This window comes from Aythya fuligula, chromosome 4 (genome assembly GCF_009819795.1).
Source record: "Aythya fuligula isolate bAytFul2 chromosome 4, bAytFul2.pri, whole genome shotgun sequence".
Taxonomy (NCBI): Eukaryota; Metazoa; Chordata; class Aves; order Anseriformes; family Anatidae; genus Aythya; species Aythya fuligula.
In genome coordinates this window covers 52775245-52793485 of record NC_045562.1, presented here as the reverse complement: position 1 = coordinate 52793485, position 18241 = coordinate 52775245, and the positions used below count along the sequence as shown (strand labels likewise).

General features: G+C 36.5%; 1 protein-coding gene across 1 annotated transcript in view; it reads left to right on the top strand.

Moving 5' to 3' along the window:
- Window positions 1-17359, top strand: part of N4BP2 (NEDD4 binding protein 2) — a 35913-nt gene extending 18554 nt beyond the window's left edge. The window contains 13 exon segments of the mRNA XM_032186547.1: window positions 543-701; window positions 1788-3937; window positions 3940-4104; window positions 5474-5559; window positions 6285-6309; window positions 7378-7511; window positions 7514-7624; window positions 9022-9140; window positions 10446-10584; window positions 10686-10871; window positions 13190-13358; window positions 15170-15293; window positions 16112-17359. Of these exon segments, the coding sequence (XP_032042438.1) occupies window positions 543-701; window positions 1788-3937; window positions 3940-4104; window positions 5474-5559; window positions 6285-6309; window positions 7378-7511; window positions 7514-7624; window positions 9022-9140; window positions 10446-10584; window positions 10686-10871; window positions 13190-13358; window positions 15170-15293; window positions 16112-16157 (3613 nt within the window). The 3' untranslated portion in view covers window positions 16158-17359.
- Window positions 17360-18241: the final 882 nt, after the last annotated feature.

Below are 18241 nucleotides of genomic sequence, written 5' to 3'. Positions count from 1 at the left end.
CCTGTACCTGTTTTGCCATCCTTGGCAGGTTTCACTTGTTCTAGGTATAATTGCTGCATTGGTGTTTAACAAAGCCACTGGAAATTCTGGGCACCCAAAAAGTGTCTAGAATAATATGCAAATAAGCTTTCCTCAAGACTCAAGGAGTTATTACGTTATGAAAGCCAGAGAAGAAAGACTGAACTCTGGAATCTTCCTTATCCACTTCGACTTCCTGCATCACTGTCTGGATCTGACGTGGTGTGTTTCTGATGCTTATTTGAAGACAACACATTATTGGTGCAGTCGTAGATTTCAGTACTAAACAAAACATCTTGCAGAGCAGGGCAACCAGACAGGGTGAAGTCAAATAGAGCAGTAATTTGTCTGAGACTCCCTGTTTTGAATACTTTGGTGCACTGATATGGAATGAATTTCTATTTCAGTTTTTGCTGTGTCCTTATGAGTTCTCTGGTTAGTCTTGCTGTAACCATCAATTATGCTCTTCTCTTAGTCTGTTGTAATATGCAAATCTGAATATAAATATGTTTTTTAATTCATAGGCGGAATATTCATGGTGTATCTAAAGAAAAGATCAAGAGAATGTTGGAGCGGTATGAACGTTGCCTTAGTATTAGATCAATCTTGGATTCTTCAGTCCCAGACAAATCAGAAGTTGCTGCCTGGAGTGAAGATCCTCCTTGTCAGGAGGAAAGTAATAGGTTAGATTATTTTCCTAGCCTTGTAGTATCAAAAAAAAAAAAAAAAAAAAAAAAAAAAAGGCTAAAGAGTCAAACTTTATAGTAGTGTAACCTGGGTAGTGCTGTTGAACACTGAACATGTTTCAAACATTAATGAAATAATAACAAAGAAACACACTACAAAGTTTTCTTAGTTTTTAGGGATTACAAGACTGCTAGAAATGAGCAGTCAAGGGATATACCTTACCTGATAGATATGTGCTGTTGTATGTATAACACTTAAGTCCATAAAATGCTTTTCGCAAAAATGCAGCCTCAAATATGAGCAAATTACTATTCCTGAGTCTGTGCGCTGATATAAGATGACATTCATATAATAGTAGGAGTTACCTACTTGCTCTTGAATATGCATAATGTAGAATAGTCTAGATTTCTGTTGGTTACACACACCCAACATAGATAATTTTGTAGTGGCTAATCTGAATAAAGCTTAAATGCATCAATAAAATCTGATTTCCTGTGCGTTCTTATGTAGGTTGTTTGTTCCATGCTTAATATATTTGAAATTAAGTAGGGACTGATAATGAATGGAATGTAGTTGATTGTGAAAAGCAGAGTGATGTGAAATGGCAGGACCCTTACTAGTTAATTTCTGGACTCCTTTGTTTAGCATCTAGCAATCAGAAGGGAGAAGCAGTCATTAAACAGAAAAAGTTACCACCTTTGTGGCTATGAAGGAGGAAATTTGTGGCAACAGAGTGTTCCAGTACATAAGTGAATGAAGGGAATGGGTAAAGATAGACTCTTAGGAAAGTATTCTTAGTCCCTTGCTGAAATAAAATAGGGTTACTTACCAAAGAAAGTTCTGCTTTGCTTAGCTCATTACTTTTTATAACGGAGCGTTGAGGTTTGTGTTGTCATCTTAAATTTGTTTCCCTCTCGCTAAGGTTTTTCAGCTGCATGATTATAGTGTGTCCTCAAGGGTGGATTATGATCTGTAACTTTTACAATACCAAATAGCCAAGACAAAATTAAAAATGTGGAGAAGAACAGGTGCTTAAAGAAATTCTGAAATGGGTTTATCTTTCATTGCATTTTGTCTTTCAGAGAAAGAGAGGCGCATTCTGATATAAAGGAAGAAAAAGCATTTGCTTCTGATCCTGTGCCTCTTGAATCAGCTGAAGATGATAAACATGTTTCCGGTTCTTCTCTAACTTTAGAAAGTAACTGTACTCCTGAACATTTTCAGAAAGAGGAAAACAAAATGGAAAATAACTCCATGGAACACAGTACTGAGAACAGCACTGTTCAAGGTGACTTGGATGTTGATTTGTCAGGTTGTGTAGAAAAAGAACTGCCCTTGGAGAAAAAAGAAGAAAAGGGAGAAGGAATGGAAAGAATTACTGAAACAGAAGTGGATGAGGTTGAGGTGACCGCAACTGAAGAGACCTTACACTTAGGAGGAGCTGAGGAACACAGCGATAACAACATTCTCAAAGTTCAGGCTGAAACTGAACAATGCAGTGAAAAATGTACGGAACCAGAATCAACGCAGAGCAGTAACACAGTGGAACCAAGCAGCTCAGCTCTGGAGACATCAAGGAAACCAGAGCTACTAAACTTTCTGGGTGACTGGCCTGTACAACAAACAATGGGACAGAGAGTCAAAAGAGCTAGAAGACTAGAAAAATCTTCTCTAAAGAATGATAGTGAAGGTAAAATCCCCAATCCTGAATTAAGTAAAGAACAAGCAGGCCTACCTGATACCTGTACTGTTGAAAAAGGACAGGGGGAAGAAAATTCATCCTCTAGCTCTTTCTCTGTCAGTTCAGATAAAGTTGTACCAGAACTGCAAATGTTAGGACATTGGCCTGTCTCCAGCTCATTAGAACAGAGACAACAGAGGCCAAGGAGAGTGAGAAAGACAAGTCTAAATCAGTCTGATGAAGGTAGAAGTACTGAAGGTGATGTTAATAAAAATGCTCTTGAGACTTTAGATGTGCTTCGTGGGATACCTGTGAACACTGCAGAACAGGAAGATACAAAAGTGTTGCATGTTCACCAACCTGAAACAGTAGCTAGTGAAACAGTTGGTGAGAAGAAAACCCAGCAAAGTAAGAGAACAAGGAAACATCACAAATTAGCCCTCACTTTTACAAACAACAATTTGCCCCATCCAAAAGAAGAGGAACAGTTGTCTATGCTTACTTCAGCAGAAGAGAAACGTGATGTGGGCTCATGTAGACAAATAAGTAGCCATTCACAAACCGAATCACACGATTTTGCTCTCCTGTGGAGATTAGAAAAGAAAATGCTTTTTCCTGAGACTGTCAAAGTACTGCATGGCAGACTAGATGGCTTTAAACCCAAAGATGTGGATAATACTTCAGGTTCTCAGGAAAAAATCCCCTACCGAGTTATGTACGATAAAAGCACATTTGTGGAAGAAAGTGAACTTATCAATATTGATGAGTCTGAAAAGCTAAATATGCTGTGTAAGCTCTTTGAGTCTTTTTCATTTGAAGCTCTGAAAGACCTGTATGAAAGATGTAACAAAGACATAGACTGGGCCACAGGTCTGCTGTTAGACTCTGATGAAAAATTGCACAAAGATCTTGATAGTGAGTACTTTCAAATAAGAGAAGCTGAGCCACTTGTTGCAGACCTTGATTTCAAGGAAAATACAAACTATGATGAGAATCTCAAAAATGGCAAACACACAGAGCAAATCATTGGGACTGTTGATGTTTCTGAGCCTTCAGAAGTCAAGAACTCATCAACCAGTGTTGCAGAAAGCAGGAATACCAAGGCAATTGTGACAGACTCTGATGTGTCTGACTCATTTGCTGCTATCTCATTGAACGATTCAGTGGAAATGAAAAATTCCAGCGATAAAGCTCCTCGAGATGATGCAGACAGCTCTGCAGCAGGTATCATTGAGCATACCGTGTCAAGAAAGCAGACTACGGAGCATGTGAGCCCTGTTGAAGAAACACGAAATAAACTCTCAGCCTCAGAACTTGATGCAGGTTTATATGTACCCATGGATTCATCTCACGGTCTTGATGCAACTACCAATTTGAAATCCAAATTAAATAATGAAAGTGAAAGTAGTAACCCTTCAGAAAGCAATGCAGAGAATGCTGAAGGGACTGCTTTGTTACTGGAAATAGATCGTGTACCTCTGATCGGTCCTAAGAGTGATAAAGAACTGGAAACTGATAAAGAAATGCAGTGGAGTACCAGGGAGATTTATGGTAAGAAGAAAGTGAAACTGCGTGCAGGGATGAAGATAAAACCAAGTTACAATGTCCTTCATCAGTATCACCTTCAGCCTTCAATATAGATAGCCTAGAACTAACATTGCCTCCTGAACTGGCACTCCAGTTGAAAGAAATATTTGGACCTGTTGGCATTGATGCAGGTATGGGCATAATCATTTCCATATTTTTATGGAAAAAAAAAAATCTTGGCTAAAAAAAATCTTTCTTCCTTTGCTGGGGAATATATTTGCACAATTCCTCGTGATGCTGTTGCCTGCTTCTGTTGATCTAAAAATGGAACTGAAGCAAGCATGGCATAAAATACGAATGCAGTAGTGCTACTTTCTAACTGTGTCTTTTTACACATACTTCAAAAGCAGAAAAAAAAATATTGGCTTATTTGCCTTCTGAGCCACAGGCCTTTGAGCGTATATTCAAACTGGAGGCTTATCATGATGGTGAGGAAGATGCAAATGATGACTGGTTAAGGAAACAAAAAGGAGAAAAAAGATTTTAGTCATCAGTTAAACTGGGGAAGAAGATGAATGGTTTAGAGGGAAAATAAAGGAAGGCTATACTTAGCGATGCAAACAAAATGAAAAACAAACTACGGTGAAGAAAGCCATAAGCAGTTTGAGCATGCATCAAAATACAAGAGTTAAAGACTGATAGAAAAGAGAAGGAAGGAAAACACAAGGAGGATAATTTATTTTCTCTCAGTTTTTTCTATTCTCTGAAAGATTACTTGATGTGAAACCCTGCATACCTGGTCTGTTGGTGGGTTTGGCTGCTCTCCTGCATTCCATGCCCACCCCCTCCAAAAAAGAAAAATTACTTGTTTTTGATAGCAGAAAAGTGTTTTATTTTGTCTTATGTCTGTCCCGGATTTTCATTTGACATATGTGTACTTCCTGACCTGTTATTTTTTTAAGGGTGGGAAATGTAACAATATTAGAAGGACATTTTAGGGAAAGTACATACCATGATGATACCATGATAATTCCTGTTGTTTCCTTTGGAGTTAGAGGTGATACTTGTAGCTCAGCTTCTCTAAGTTTGTGAGTTTGGAAGGAGGGATATGAATACTATTGCACAGTGGCTAGTAATGCTTTATTATTTGAAAGCTGTTACATGTGGATTGCAATTAAACAGTGGAAGTCGTGTTTTCACAAATGATACTGGAGTTGTAAGTGAACAGTGGCTGTGGAAGAGAAGGTACTGCTTGAAAAAATAAAGAAGGAAGAATGTAGTTGTTCAGGTTATCATATTTCAGCAAGATACATTTAATATTAACTCATTTTTCTTAATCTGAATTTTTGAGCACTAGATAATGGATTCTGTGTGGCTTTTTTTTTTTTTTTTTTTTTTTTAAGAAAAACTTGGCAGTTACTGAACATTTTTTTTTTAGGCATTACAGTTTGTGCAAAACCTCCAGAATTCAACTTAGTAAGTACTAGGCTGTTGTACTTTGGTTGCTTGGATAAGCTTTTATAGAATGCTTTAATGAGTGTATTTTCTTTCTTCTGCAAGGATCACTGACTGCTGAGGATTGTGTGGTTCATATTGATCTGAATTTGGCAAAAGTGATTCATGAAAAATGGAAAGAATCTATTCTGGTAAGTAGATTTCTTATGGTATGATGATGTGCTATGTCAGTCCATTTGGCTCAATGTCTCGATCTGAAGGCGTTTGTAAGATGTAAATATCTTTGTGAGAACAATGATAAAATAGTCGTGCTTTGTGAAATATGTGGAGTATATCAGTATGCCATAATCATCAGAGCTGTTGAAAGACAGTTAAAGGGATGAGGAAACTGCATGTTACTGGTATGTCATCATGAAAATGAAATCCTTGAAAATGAAAGGTCATAGTGTAAAATTTCACTACAAAATTGATAAAAAATTCCACTGGACAAAAATTATTACTGGCCTTTTGACATTTAAGAGGAGCTCTTGTATGAATTATCGTGTATATGAAACATCACCATGTACATTAATTGAGAAAAGTTCTCTAACCTCCATTCTGCTGTATCTGTATGAAACTTGGACTGCATTTGGGCACAATTTTTGTTTGGTTCATTTCATTAAAGTTACGAAATCTTAGCAGTAGGGCATATTCCTCCCATTGGTGTGTTTGGAAATACAATTCTATCTTTTAAAATTAACTTGTAAAATAATTGTCTTAAGTATATTTCTTTTGAAAATCTAATATTTGAGAAATACCATGAAATATTATTTTGAAGCTAGGTAGGCTTATCTAGAAGCTAATACTTATAAACATAGAATTTCACAATGAAACTTTTTAGCTTATCAATGTTCATTTTTTTCCTGTCTTTATTTAGAAGCGTCGGAGGAGAGATGAATCAGGTAAGTTGTTTACAGAAGGTATGCCATGTATTTCCTTTCAGTGTAAAAAATACTTAATTCCTATTGTTAAAGTATTTAATTTTTTAAAACTTCAATAAGGTTGCAAATACTCTGGCTAGTGAAGGATGGATTCACTTATTAAGCTAACCTTTTTTTGTATTGGTCTTTGTACTATTTAGCGTTCCTTTACAGAGTTTTAAGGGGAAAAAAAAAAAAAGTGAATTATAAGCAATACCACTGATCCCAGGGAGATAAAATGAAAAAACATTGTTTTGTGTACTTGAGAGAATTTAAAGAGAAGCTCTGGCTGGAGTAAGACAGCTGTTTGATAGGATTTTTGTAATCTCTGTGGGAAGAAAAGCTGCAGCTAGTGAATTCCTAGCGGAGGAAGGCAAAAGAAAGAGGTCAGGCATACAACATGCACGCACTGCTGCCTGTTTTAGAGGATTTGGATAGGGCAGGAAGTATGTATGTCCTTGTTCCAAAATGTGTGTCCTTGTATGTTCCAATGCATGTCCTTGTTCCAAAAGTCCCTGACTATCTAGTTTCTAGTCACTCAACTACCTCTGAAGAAATGTTCCTCTACAGTATAATCCCACTCATCTTGGATGGGTGGAGACTTGGATTGCAATGTAGGTGCTAAATCCCCACATGAATGGCCAAACAGTGCTGCTATCGTTAATTCCTAGAAATGTGACATCAGATTGTTAAGCATCTGTCAAGCAATAGAGGGAAGGCAGGTGAACGTGTAAATACATGTTGATAATCGTCTTGTAAAAGCATGTGTTTATGTATGTGCAGGGTAGTTTACAGTTTGGAAATTCTTGGTCCTTCAAAATTTGGTGAATCTGGGAAATCTGATTTTGCTTTTGTTTTAGAAAATAGGTGAAGATGATCAGGCAGTCTTTGGAAAATAGAAGCGAGGGAGGTTGCTTTCTGTTTTACCAATAATAACGTAGTTTTAACAAAGACCAAAACACCTAGGGTGAAAAACTTTAATTATTTTGGCTTTGCTTGTGTAATTAATCTAATAATTGTTTTGTCACCTCGTTTTTATTGCTTTTGAAGGTCCTACACTGATTCAGCAAATAGATATGAATGACTCAGAAATGCTGTTATCTCAAAATGTGGACAATAAAATGCAGAAGAAAAAAATGAACTGGCTTTCAAGCTCATCTAATGACATACAGTCTAAGAAAAGCAAACAACATCAGAAATTTTTCCTTTCATGGATCATTGGAATGCTCAGACTCAGAAAGTTTCTCTCAGGCAAATCATATCTGAAGAAATAGCTATGCAGGAGAAAGAGGACCTGGTATGGATATCACCATTTTTATGCAGTATAAATTCGTTACTGTTAATGAAACAGTATCTTATTTGGTGACTCATCTTTGTGCTGCTGATTACAGCCTGAATTCAAGAGATAAATGCATGCTAGTTAGTGTTACTGATTACAATGATACATACATTTGCTTGTGGTAGATTTTTTTTTCAAATCTCATTTAAAAATGTAATATTTTGATTGTTTCACAAACAGATCATGGTGCTTTTCACTCTACAGGTTAGCATTTGCATTGTTTGAATTGTTTTTTTTTTTATCGCTCACTTAAAAGTAGATGATTTCCTGCATTTTTAATAGAAGCAATATCAAAAAAAAAGTTTTAAATTAGCTTCTTGCTTTGTTTATTTGGAAATGGATTGAATTTGTTTTAATATTTTTTCCCAAGAAGAACCCACAAACATTCCTAAACAGATGAGACATTAAAATAAATATTGAGAATCTCAAAGAATTTTCTATACTAACTTGTCAGAAAATAGGAATATTTTATAGATTCTTGTTAGTTTTTTATTTACCACACAATTCCCATACACTGGTTGGTGTATACATTACACTGCCCCCTATTGCAAGGCAATTGTTCAGAACAGGAGCTTTTGTTTGTAATTGTCTCTGATAAGTAGCTGTTTCTAAAGCTTTGTTTGTACTGCTAAAGAAAGCTAGATGTTATTGGCCTGATGTTACCAGTTTGAAAGAATGGCTTGTGGATTCTTTCCTTGAACTGCATGTATGTGGCTTACTGATAATGGTAATGTATTGTCCATGGATTTGGATTCTTGGAGCTTGGCTTTGTTCTGCCATTCCCTCCCCCCCCCCCTTTTTTTTTTGTAGTCTGAGTATTGGAATCATCAGCCTAGTTTATTGTAGGGTATAATTATTTGTTCTTTTCCACTTAACTTCACAAATGTGAATAGTTTTTACAGTATAGCTTCAGATAATAACCTACACCAAGACAAAATTGCTTCATCTACTTTCTAATAAAACATTGCTTCAACCCCAAGCCCTCAGTACCATTTTCCACAGATAACTGAGTAGAGAGGTGGACTTCATACAAGCTTAGCATTGGACTGGATAGACCAGCAGCAGAATGCATTTGTAAACTAAAATTCCTCCTAAACATCCTCCTTTTAAGTCCCTTCAAATGACTGCAGAGAACTGCACCAGTGTGTAATACAACTCACCTGTCCTTGCTTTCTTATCATCAGATCAATGTGGCAGGCTCAATGTGATACTGAAGTGTTGCCATTGCTACGGGTGCATAACTACTGAGTGAATGTTTTTTTTGAATCCTAACAAATAGCAGTATAATTGGGTTGGCTCCACTGATTTTGTTCTAATCATGAGCTTGCAATATTATTTCTTTGTCTTCTGGGTAGAAACGTGTTCCTTCTGTGGCTAGAAAAGACTGTGCTGCTAAACTGAAGGAGAAGCAACTTTTTGAGATGTTTCCAACAATTAATCAAAATTTCTTAATGGACGTCTTCAAGGACAACAAGTAAGAAATCTTTAAAGCTCTTTGTAAAACTGGTACTCAGTAATGCGCAGTTATTGCCTTAACTATCAACAATTAAGGCACAGCTAATTAATGGCTTTTTCCGAACTAGCACTTTGCATTTTGTAGGTTTAAATAAAGGCAAAAGTAACTGGTCTTAAAAGAAAAAAGGGTATGAAAACTACATGTGTACACCCGATTCTTGCTTTGAGGAATAGGCAGTTTCACTTACCAGAAGAATGTTTCTGGTTATTGACATCAGACTGTCAGTGGAACTGTGTGTTTGCTCTAGAGTCAAGGTGTATACAAAGTAGGAGAAATTAGTAGAGGATTTAACAGTATATGTACAGAAGATACCATCCAGCTTAAGAAGAAAACTATCACCTGGTGTTAGCTGCTAGTAGTCTCATGGTTACTATAGCAGCTCTGAAGGAAAGAGCCATCTCTTTATCTCTTCCTGCTTGTATTCTGTTTCTCTGTTCTGCATTATGTTTTTGGGGTGTGTGACTACCTTCTTAAATTGAAGTTCCAGTGAATTAAACTTCTTTTCAAGAGAAACTTTCCTTTTTCATCCTTGGCCAGTTGAATGTGTGTCTTGACATATGGGTTTGCATGCCTATTTGTCAGTTTTTCTGCTCGTCCAGATTGTTATCAAAACCTTTCCTTGTGGAATGTTTAAAGCAAGCTGTTTATCTACCTCTACACCTCTTTCACTGTTTTTCATATTCTAAATTCTTTTCATAGTGTTGCCTTTCCCAAAATCTGTCTTTACTTCTGATCAATCTTTCTCTTGTCTGCTTACTGAGCAGCAAGAAGAAGAAAGGGCATACTGAAAATCTGGTGGCAGCTGATCTCCTATTCCGTTAAACTTAACACAGAGATTTTCCTGCATAACAGTTCCAGAGAACTGAGCTGGTTTTAAACTAGATTGTACTATCTAATCCCATCCAGAGGAGATTTAAGATAAAGTAACTTATACAGCCCAGAAGACAGTGCTTCCTTCTAAACTGATGCCAGTGTTTTATTAAGATATGATGCAATTTCCTTTGGTATTTCATAGCCCTTTCAGTATTCAAGTGCCCCTTAATGACATCTCAGTCGACTAAGACTGCTTGTACATTAACGGCAGTAATGCAGTACAGTGAGTTGACAAACCCTTCTGTAAGATGGAAAATTCTATTCTAGTGCTTTATTTTCATAGGCATTTATTTCTCTCACTCCATGAAGGTCTGTAGCATGTATTTTAGTAAATGTAGCAGCTATTAATATACTTGAAAAGTCACAAATCTTACCTATTATACTTTACAGCTATTCTTTAGAGCAGACTGAACAGTTTCTGAACTGTGTTCTGGAAGCAGATCCTGTAAAAACAGTTATAGCTCAAGAAAGTGTTCAGCAAAATGAAAGTGTTTCTTCCTACAGTGCTGCAAAGAACCGTGAGAAGAAGGTACTGTGTTTTTTTAATCATAATTACAAATAAATCCAAAACCATGTCAGTGAAAAGACCCTACAATACATACTTAAATTCAACATTGCAAATTCCTACAGGCAAAAAAAGCTAAGGAAGAGGATGATGTTTTGAGTGAAATATTTCAAGAATATGAGTATCCACAATATGATGATTTAAGAGCAGAAGCTTTTCATCACCAACAAAAGAGACAGGAATGCTTGAAAAAGGCTGGGGAGGCCTATCACATGGGAATGAAGTCTGTGGCAGCATTTTATGCACATCAGGTAAACTTAAATGTTGTGCTTTCTTTCTGAATTTAGAGGGACAGATACTAAATTGGAAGTGATAAAATTGTGCCTACTGCAGCTGATAAACTTGCTTAGTTACTGTTGCCTAAGTGTTAGTTTGAGAATCGTCTTAAAATGAAACTCACTTCCATTAGTAATGATGCTGACACAGGAAGCTACTGTAACCAAATTCAGTGTGAAATCTCATGAAAGATGATATTTAAGTGCTTAGTGAGATATGCTCATTTTCTTATAGATAGCACTCTCACATCTGCACGCTTGTAAGCACCAAGACTTGTGTCGATGTGGTCTGAATTCACTCGTGCATTACATGGAGTGAAATGAACATCAGCTATGGAATCTTTTAAATGTCCTTTGGGTTCCTCTTAACTGGTGAGGAACTGTTTCTAGACACGTCTTTTGTACTTTTTAGGAATCAGGTATTAAGATATGATCTTCTCCCTCAGAATTATACTTATTTCATCCTCTGTAAATGTTGGACAGGAGCGCTGTTTGCTGTCTTTGTGTCCTTGTTTTGGATATCTTTATGGCTACAGCCTGTATTCCTGTTGGTATGAGGTGGTGTGGCATGCCGTGCTTTTTGCCATCCGTTTTTGGAGTTTAGATCTGCTGATCAGTCTTGTGTACTGTGGCCTTGGAGCACAAGCTATCTCGTCTTGATTCAAGCACAGCTCTTGGTATATACTAGTTCGATGCCTGTTCATAGAATGGCTCAGGTTGGAAGGGACCTTAAAGATTATGTAACTTCAACCCCCCTTCATCATTGCTGTTGATCATGTTCTTTGTTGTAAGTACAGACTGATTCTCTGTCCTTTCCTCTACATGTTTTTATTTGTGTCTTCACACAAGATACTTTAATTCATGCATCATTCAGACCACTCTTAAAATTATAAATCCCTAATTCTTTTTGAAGGCTGTAGCTTTCTTCTGATCTAATAGCATATAAAAGAAAAATTTGGCAAGAATTTCCATTATAGAACCATGTAATTCTAATCTATGAGTTGCATTAGGAGAGAATAAAAATGAAACAATGAGTTCCTTGAATTTGCTTGTTATCTTATAAAAGCTTTCATGTGGTAGGTATAAATGTTTGGATTGTTACTGTATATGTAGGAAATGCTGAATACTCGTGTCTTTATAACGATCTTGTTAATGTTCTCAGTCTGTGTATTCATGATGTTTGGGGAGGTTCTGAACAAAGCTCTGCATGATTTTAAATAAAAATGTAATTTCAAGTCCTCTCTTTTGTTCGTAGACCTAATGACAAGTAGAGTCTGGAAATTTATAATGTATTTTCTTTTAGGTAATAAAAAGGCAAACTAAAGTACCTTTATTCATGAAAAAGTACTTTATACTTGGTGGCCTTGGCCTGTCCTGGGAATCCTCTGCAAGTGAGAGTTATGGGGCTGGTGTCTCTGGTCTGACACTAATGTACTTCAGATGATCCATTTTAAGGCAGTGTAAGACAGTCTGTCACTTCTGTTCTCTTGAGCCCTTGTCAGTCCAGTACCTGGAGTTAAGACTTGCATTTCCTTTCAAACTGTGCTTACAGATCTTCAAAGACATAATTTGTTGCTTCAGTCTCTCAGATACGATCACTGCAAGGTTTGTGGGAAATAGTTGGTGTTTGTTCACTGTGTAATGTGAATAATCCTGTACTGCTCCTTGCCCCTAATTCCAATAGGGACTATACTGACATTGTCATAAAAGGTGTCACAATTATTGGGAGAGAGAATAGGCAACTATCCAAAAAAAAAAAAAACAAAAGTGCTTAAGTGCTTGCTCTTCTTGGCTAGACTGATTTTCTGATTTTTAGGGAATGTGTTCAGAAGAACTAACCTCAAATATAATACTCAGTAGGTTTTTCCTACGCAATTAAGCAGTTTCTTTGATATTGTTTCATTAAAGTTTTAGTGAAATATTTTCAGACACTAAAATGCCATTGTTAGGATAATAAATCTGAAAATCATCATGAAGTGTAACTTTTTAGCTTATGTAATGATGTTATGTTCTCCTGACATCTATTTTTTTTTTTCCCTTTCTCATGAAGATTTTGTTTATAGTTTCTTCTTGGTGCCAGCTTTGAGTAGTTCTTAACAAACAAATTTCATGAAATCCCCTTGTGCGTAGGTCTCACTGAGCCTCTTCCAGAAATTGTGTTGTGATTATAAATTTCACTGCTTCAAACTGTGAGCTAAAAGCTCCCTGCCAGTAGTGTCGTTTTGAACCCAACAACCAGTGTGAAGCTTAGATTGTGTCTTGGAGTGTAATAGTCGATGTGCTTTTGCATAAAGGGTCGCCTTCACGAGCAGAAGATGAAAGAAGCCAACCATGCTGCCGCTGCGCAGATCTTTGAGAAAGTAAATACCTCCTTGCTGCCTCTGAATGTGTTGGATCTGCATGGGCTCCATGTGGATGAAGCTGTGAATCAGTTGTCCAGAGTGCTGCAGGAAAAATGTGAAGGTAGGAATGAGCTAATAATTCCTGTCCCCTAGAAGTTATCCTCTTCATTCTCTGCTAAGAAATCACTATATATGGCAGTGTCCGAGGGTCTGAGTGTAATCTAGTACTATGTGGAAACAGCTGGCTTCCGTGTTGTTTTATTTTCAAAGTTCCCCCATGGAAATTGTTTTCCTTGACAAGGCAATGATTCTTTTTGCTCAAAGCTGCCAACCTCCATACCCAGCACTTTGCTTCTTCTTTGTAAATCTTACTATTGCTTCTGTTTTACCCTCTCTTTATTTTTTTTTGAAGACTTGATCTGTCCTTCATGGCATTTTTACAGAGGTGGTAATGCAAATATTTGTGTCGTCTTTGCATTGCTTTGTCAGAACTATTTTGCTTTTTTTAATCTTTAAAGAAAAATTGGTATTTTGGAATACTAACCACAATGATTAGATTGTCTTCAAGTTTTACTTGAAATTGTGTGGTTTAAGCTGTCTTTCAGTAACTGTTGCATACATTTGCCAGTAGGATCTCTTGAGATCAGAATACTGCTGCTGCTTCCATAAATGACATTTTGTGCAGTTTTGCTTGAGGGCTTGTTTTTTCTCCCAGTGGAGTGAGTGCTCCAGTGATTCATGAGTGTTCTTGCTGTAAAAAGATACATTTTCTGCATTATTAGTTTACCCTATAAATCTAAGCACACTGGGAATGCTTTTGTAAGAAATACTTCTCATGCAAGGTACCACTGCACAAAACTTTTCCTTAATATACAACAGCTACTCCACACAGTAGAAGCATTAGTGTTCGGTAGGGCTCAGATAGTCCTTCTTTTTCCCCTTAATATAGGTCAGAGCTAATTAAATTGCATTATCTCATTCTACTCCTGAAATTACATTTGTATACTGTAAGCTGTAATCTAATGCTTTTTTGGAGTTTTGTGAAGCTACGCTTACATCGTGAGGTTTGGAATGATGGGAGGGGCTCATGGTTCAGTCCTAGTTCTTGAAAAGAATTCATCTTCATTAACATACATGGGAAAGGGATCAATCAATATGGACACCTAGCACTGGCAGAATTAAGAGTAAACTAACACTAAAAGGTTGAGAGAGAAAGAGAGTAGGTTAGGAAAGATGTCAATGTGAAGTGATAATCTTGAACTGACAAATTTTGGCTTGCGAGAATCCAACTTCATTTATATTTTTTCATCTTTTTTCTTAATCAATTTAGGCTGATGTGATCTCTAGGCTAAGAGCAATTTCATTTTGTATCATGGCTAGATAAACTAAGAAAGTTCATGATGTGCTGATCTACTGATTTCATATGCTCCAACATAGCAAAAATTACTGTCCAAATAAGTGTGACTTTAAAACCAGTTTTTGACATTTATATTTTCCTTTTTTTTTCCTTTCTTTATCCATTAAAATCTCATTTGTTTATATGCATTATTTTCACTTAAAAATTGGTGTATGACGTACCTCTTTTTTTAAAAATTTTGCAATTTAACTATATTCTCATGGGGTGCAAGTTCCAACTAAGGAATAGATGATAGAAGCAGTAAAGCTGCTATGAAATTAGAAGGATTTTCTGATGATTGCACCATGCGTGTTGCAAGCAATCTAGTTTTAAAAAACTTGACTATATTTTTCTTTCAGAGAATCTTTTTCAGAGGAAGGCAAATAGGACTTTTTATATAGGTGCATAGCTACCATGGGAAAACAAAGCTCTAGATCACTGGTGAAAGTTTTCAGAAAAATGGATGTAAAGGTTATGTTGAATGCCAAGTCTCAACAGAGGGAGAATTTTAACCGTTACAATCCCTGCTATTACAGAGTACCAACAGACAGGTGGTAAACCTTATCTCTGTGTTATCACGGGAAGAGGAAGCCATAGTCAGGGAGGAGTTGCTCGCATCAAACCAGCAGCTATCAGATACCTCACAAGCCACAACTTCAGGTGAGTTTAGATTTTTGTTAGTGATTCATTTTTTCTTATCCCACATTTAACTAACTGAAATTGAAGTCTGTTTTAGAGTACTGCTAAACTACTAAACAGATCAACGCTGGTCTGCTGTTTCATAAGACCAGTGCCAATTGTATGACACACAACCATCTAATAAAGGATGCCTATTAAATTTTAGATCCTTTCCTCTATGGTAGATGAAAACAGTATGAATTATAGTTATCTAAACATAGCTTAATTATCTTTTTTTCCATTCAAGGTTGCTAGCTTTAATGTGAGGAGTTGTAAACCATGCTTTTTATTGGTCTCCAATATATGCTTCAGCTCACAGCTTCTTACATGGGACAGCAGTTTAGCAAGTCTGGGTTGGTGTCATTGCGTTTGCTGCCTTTTCTTTACAGGAGTGTATGAAGGTGACTGTGAAGGTGGGACTCAGAGCAAAGACTTTTTTCCATTTCCCTCTCACTTTCTACAGAAAACAAGGGAGAAAATGTATTTTGAAAGAAGAGGGGATAAAAAGGGAGTGGGGAAAAAGGAGCAGAAAGAATATAACCAAGAATATTGGACGACCTTTTTGTTTTTTAAAACTCTTCCTCCCAGTTCCTGGTATTTCCAGCTGTTCACTTCTCCAGACCTTTATAAAATCCTCCTTTGCTGTCATATCCAGAGGACACGATGCTGGTTTCCTGACTCCCACATGCATATATACTTGACTGAGAACCTTATCGCTTTCCATATGTTTGATGAGGGCTGCAGGAGATGGCATTGCATGTAGCGTTCATCTTGAAGCTTCATCTTTTCTCGTTTCACAGGTTCGCAGAAATAAAACCAGGCTGCCTGAAAGTCATGCTGAATTGAAGGGTTGTCAAGAAGAGATGAGGAATACAGAAACTGAGATGTCGGATTACAGCTAACAACTTTTTGAACAACTGCAATAATGTTTTGTAATCTGTTTTAAAGGATGGTGTTTTATCAGAAATGGTATCGATTTACAGCAAGTGGTCTTGTCAGTGTATTTCCAAGAAAACTTTCATGTCAGATGGATCTTCTTTTTGAATCTTCACAAAGAAGACAGGTTTTACAGGTTTTGGAGTCTTAGAAATGCAGATTAAAATTCTGATGAGCATTATTTAATGTTTTAAAGGGAAGTTAAGGTACAGTTTTAAAATGCAACTCTTAACATACCCAGCCTATTACTCTTTCTTCACCTTCATCCACTGAAATTGCAGTGGATTCTGTGCTTTTGAGATGTAGTACCTTGGACTTTTATGTTATGATGCAAAATTTTGTGCTAAACTCCTCAGAAGAGCACGAGGAGGTGGAAACTCAGCAACTACTGATATTTCAAATCCAGTTACCGTTGAATGATAAATACATCCAGATTTCTTCAAGAGTCTGATTTAGTATTTTTAGTGGTCATTTTGTGATGGCTTGACCAGTTCTGTTTTCCTTACTCCATTCTAAACTACTACTGACACTGATGGAAGTTACATATAAAGGACTCTGCATTAAGACCAGCTGTATGTTAAGTATTTTTTTACAGACTTACTGTGATCCATTGAAGGGGAAAATACAACACAGTAGTTACATCTCTACTCACACATAAATAATACTGTAATTTCGGAAAAAACACTCAAAAAAACAAAAAACCAACAACCTATTGGATGAAAAGTGTTTCTTCCTTTTATGTCTTTTGTAATAGAGCAAAATGAGTACTGTTTCATTTTACAGGTGTCTAATGGTGATGTCTTCATTCTGTGTGTATGAAATCTGGTGATTTTCTTGTAGTAAATTTGTTCATCTGTGAGGCATTTTAAATGTATTTTTTAACATCAAAATGAATGCTAATACTGCAGTAGTAATTGCCTAACTGGAAAGTCTAGGAATACAAAAGTTGCTCTGGTGGTGTTGCATCAGCATTTAAAAATACCTGTGTTTAAAAACAAAGATAAACAAAAACAACAACAACAACAAAAAACTGAAACACCTGTACTTTGTCAAGCATTTCCATTAAGCAATTGGATAAGAAAAAAAAGATTTTTCACTGAAATATTTTTTAGAATGCATTACAACTTACATCTTTGCCTCTTAAAAGGCGTAAGAATTCTTTAAACTATTTGATTTTTTTATGTAAGACTTTTTTTTTTCAGAACAGATATGAGTTGTGTGTTAGGAATAATATTAATAGGTTAAGGATTAATAGGAGAGTCTTTCATTTTAAAATTACTTCCCTAGAAAATTTTACCCAGGAACTGCATGCACATGGAATTTGTATATGAATCCATATGTGTGTGCAAGTTCTGCCATTTGTGTGCACGGGTAGTAGTAAGCAAGGAACTTCTGTGAGAAAAGCTGTGCACAGAAACAGGTTTCATTTCAAAATGTGTCTGTGCAAGTTGCTGACAAACTGAAAGACATGATGTTTCTTGAATATCCATATTTGCTGTAATATATACACAGTGAACACAATGTACAGTAGATCTAAAAATGAGTTTGTCATGCTTCAGCAGACACAGTTATCTTTTTATGGTGATTTCAAATGCAAGAATAGCTTGAATAATATTTAATCAAAGAGACTCGTACTGGAATAATAGATTGCTGTAAGTAATAAGTTTTATGTTTTTGTGGGTACTTAATTCATCCAAATTGTTTCCCTTGTCTTTTTCTCCTTGCTGGACTACTCTGGCAAGCAGTGTTTGAAATACAAAAGGTATGGGCCCCCCATACAGCTCTAGCAGGGCTGTTTAAGCTACTGCACGACATCCTGTGTGATCGGGCCCGTGCTGTGTCCTCCGTGACAGTGCCTAAAACGGACTGAGATGTCACAAGATAGCAGGTCAGCTTATCAGCTGTCCAGGGCTGCAGACCTTTGAATTGCTTAAATGGAGCTTGGATCATTCTTTTGAACAAAGAAATTTCCTCCTGCTTCTGAGCAGAGTGCC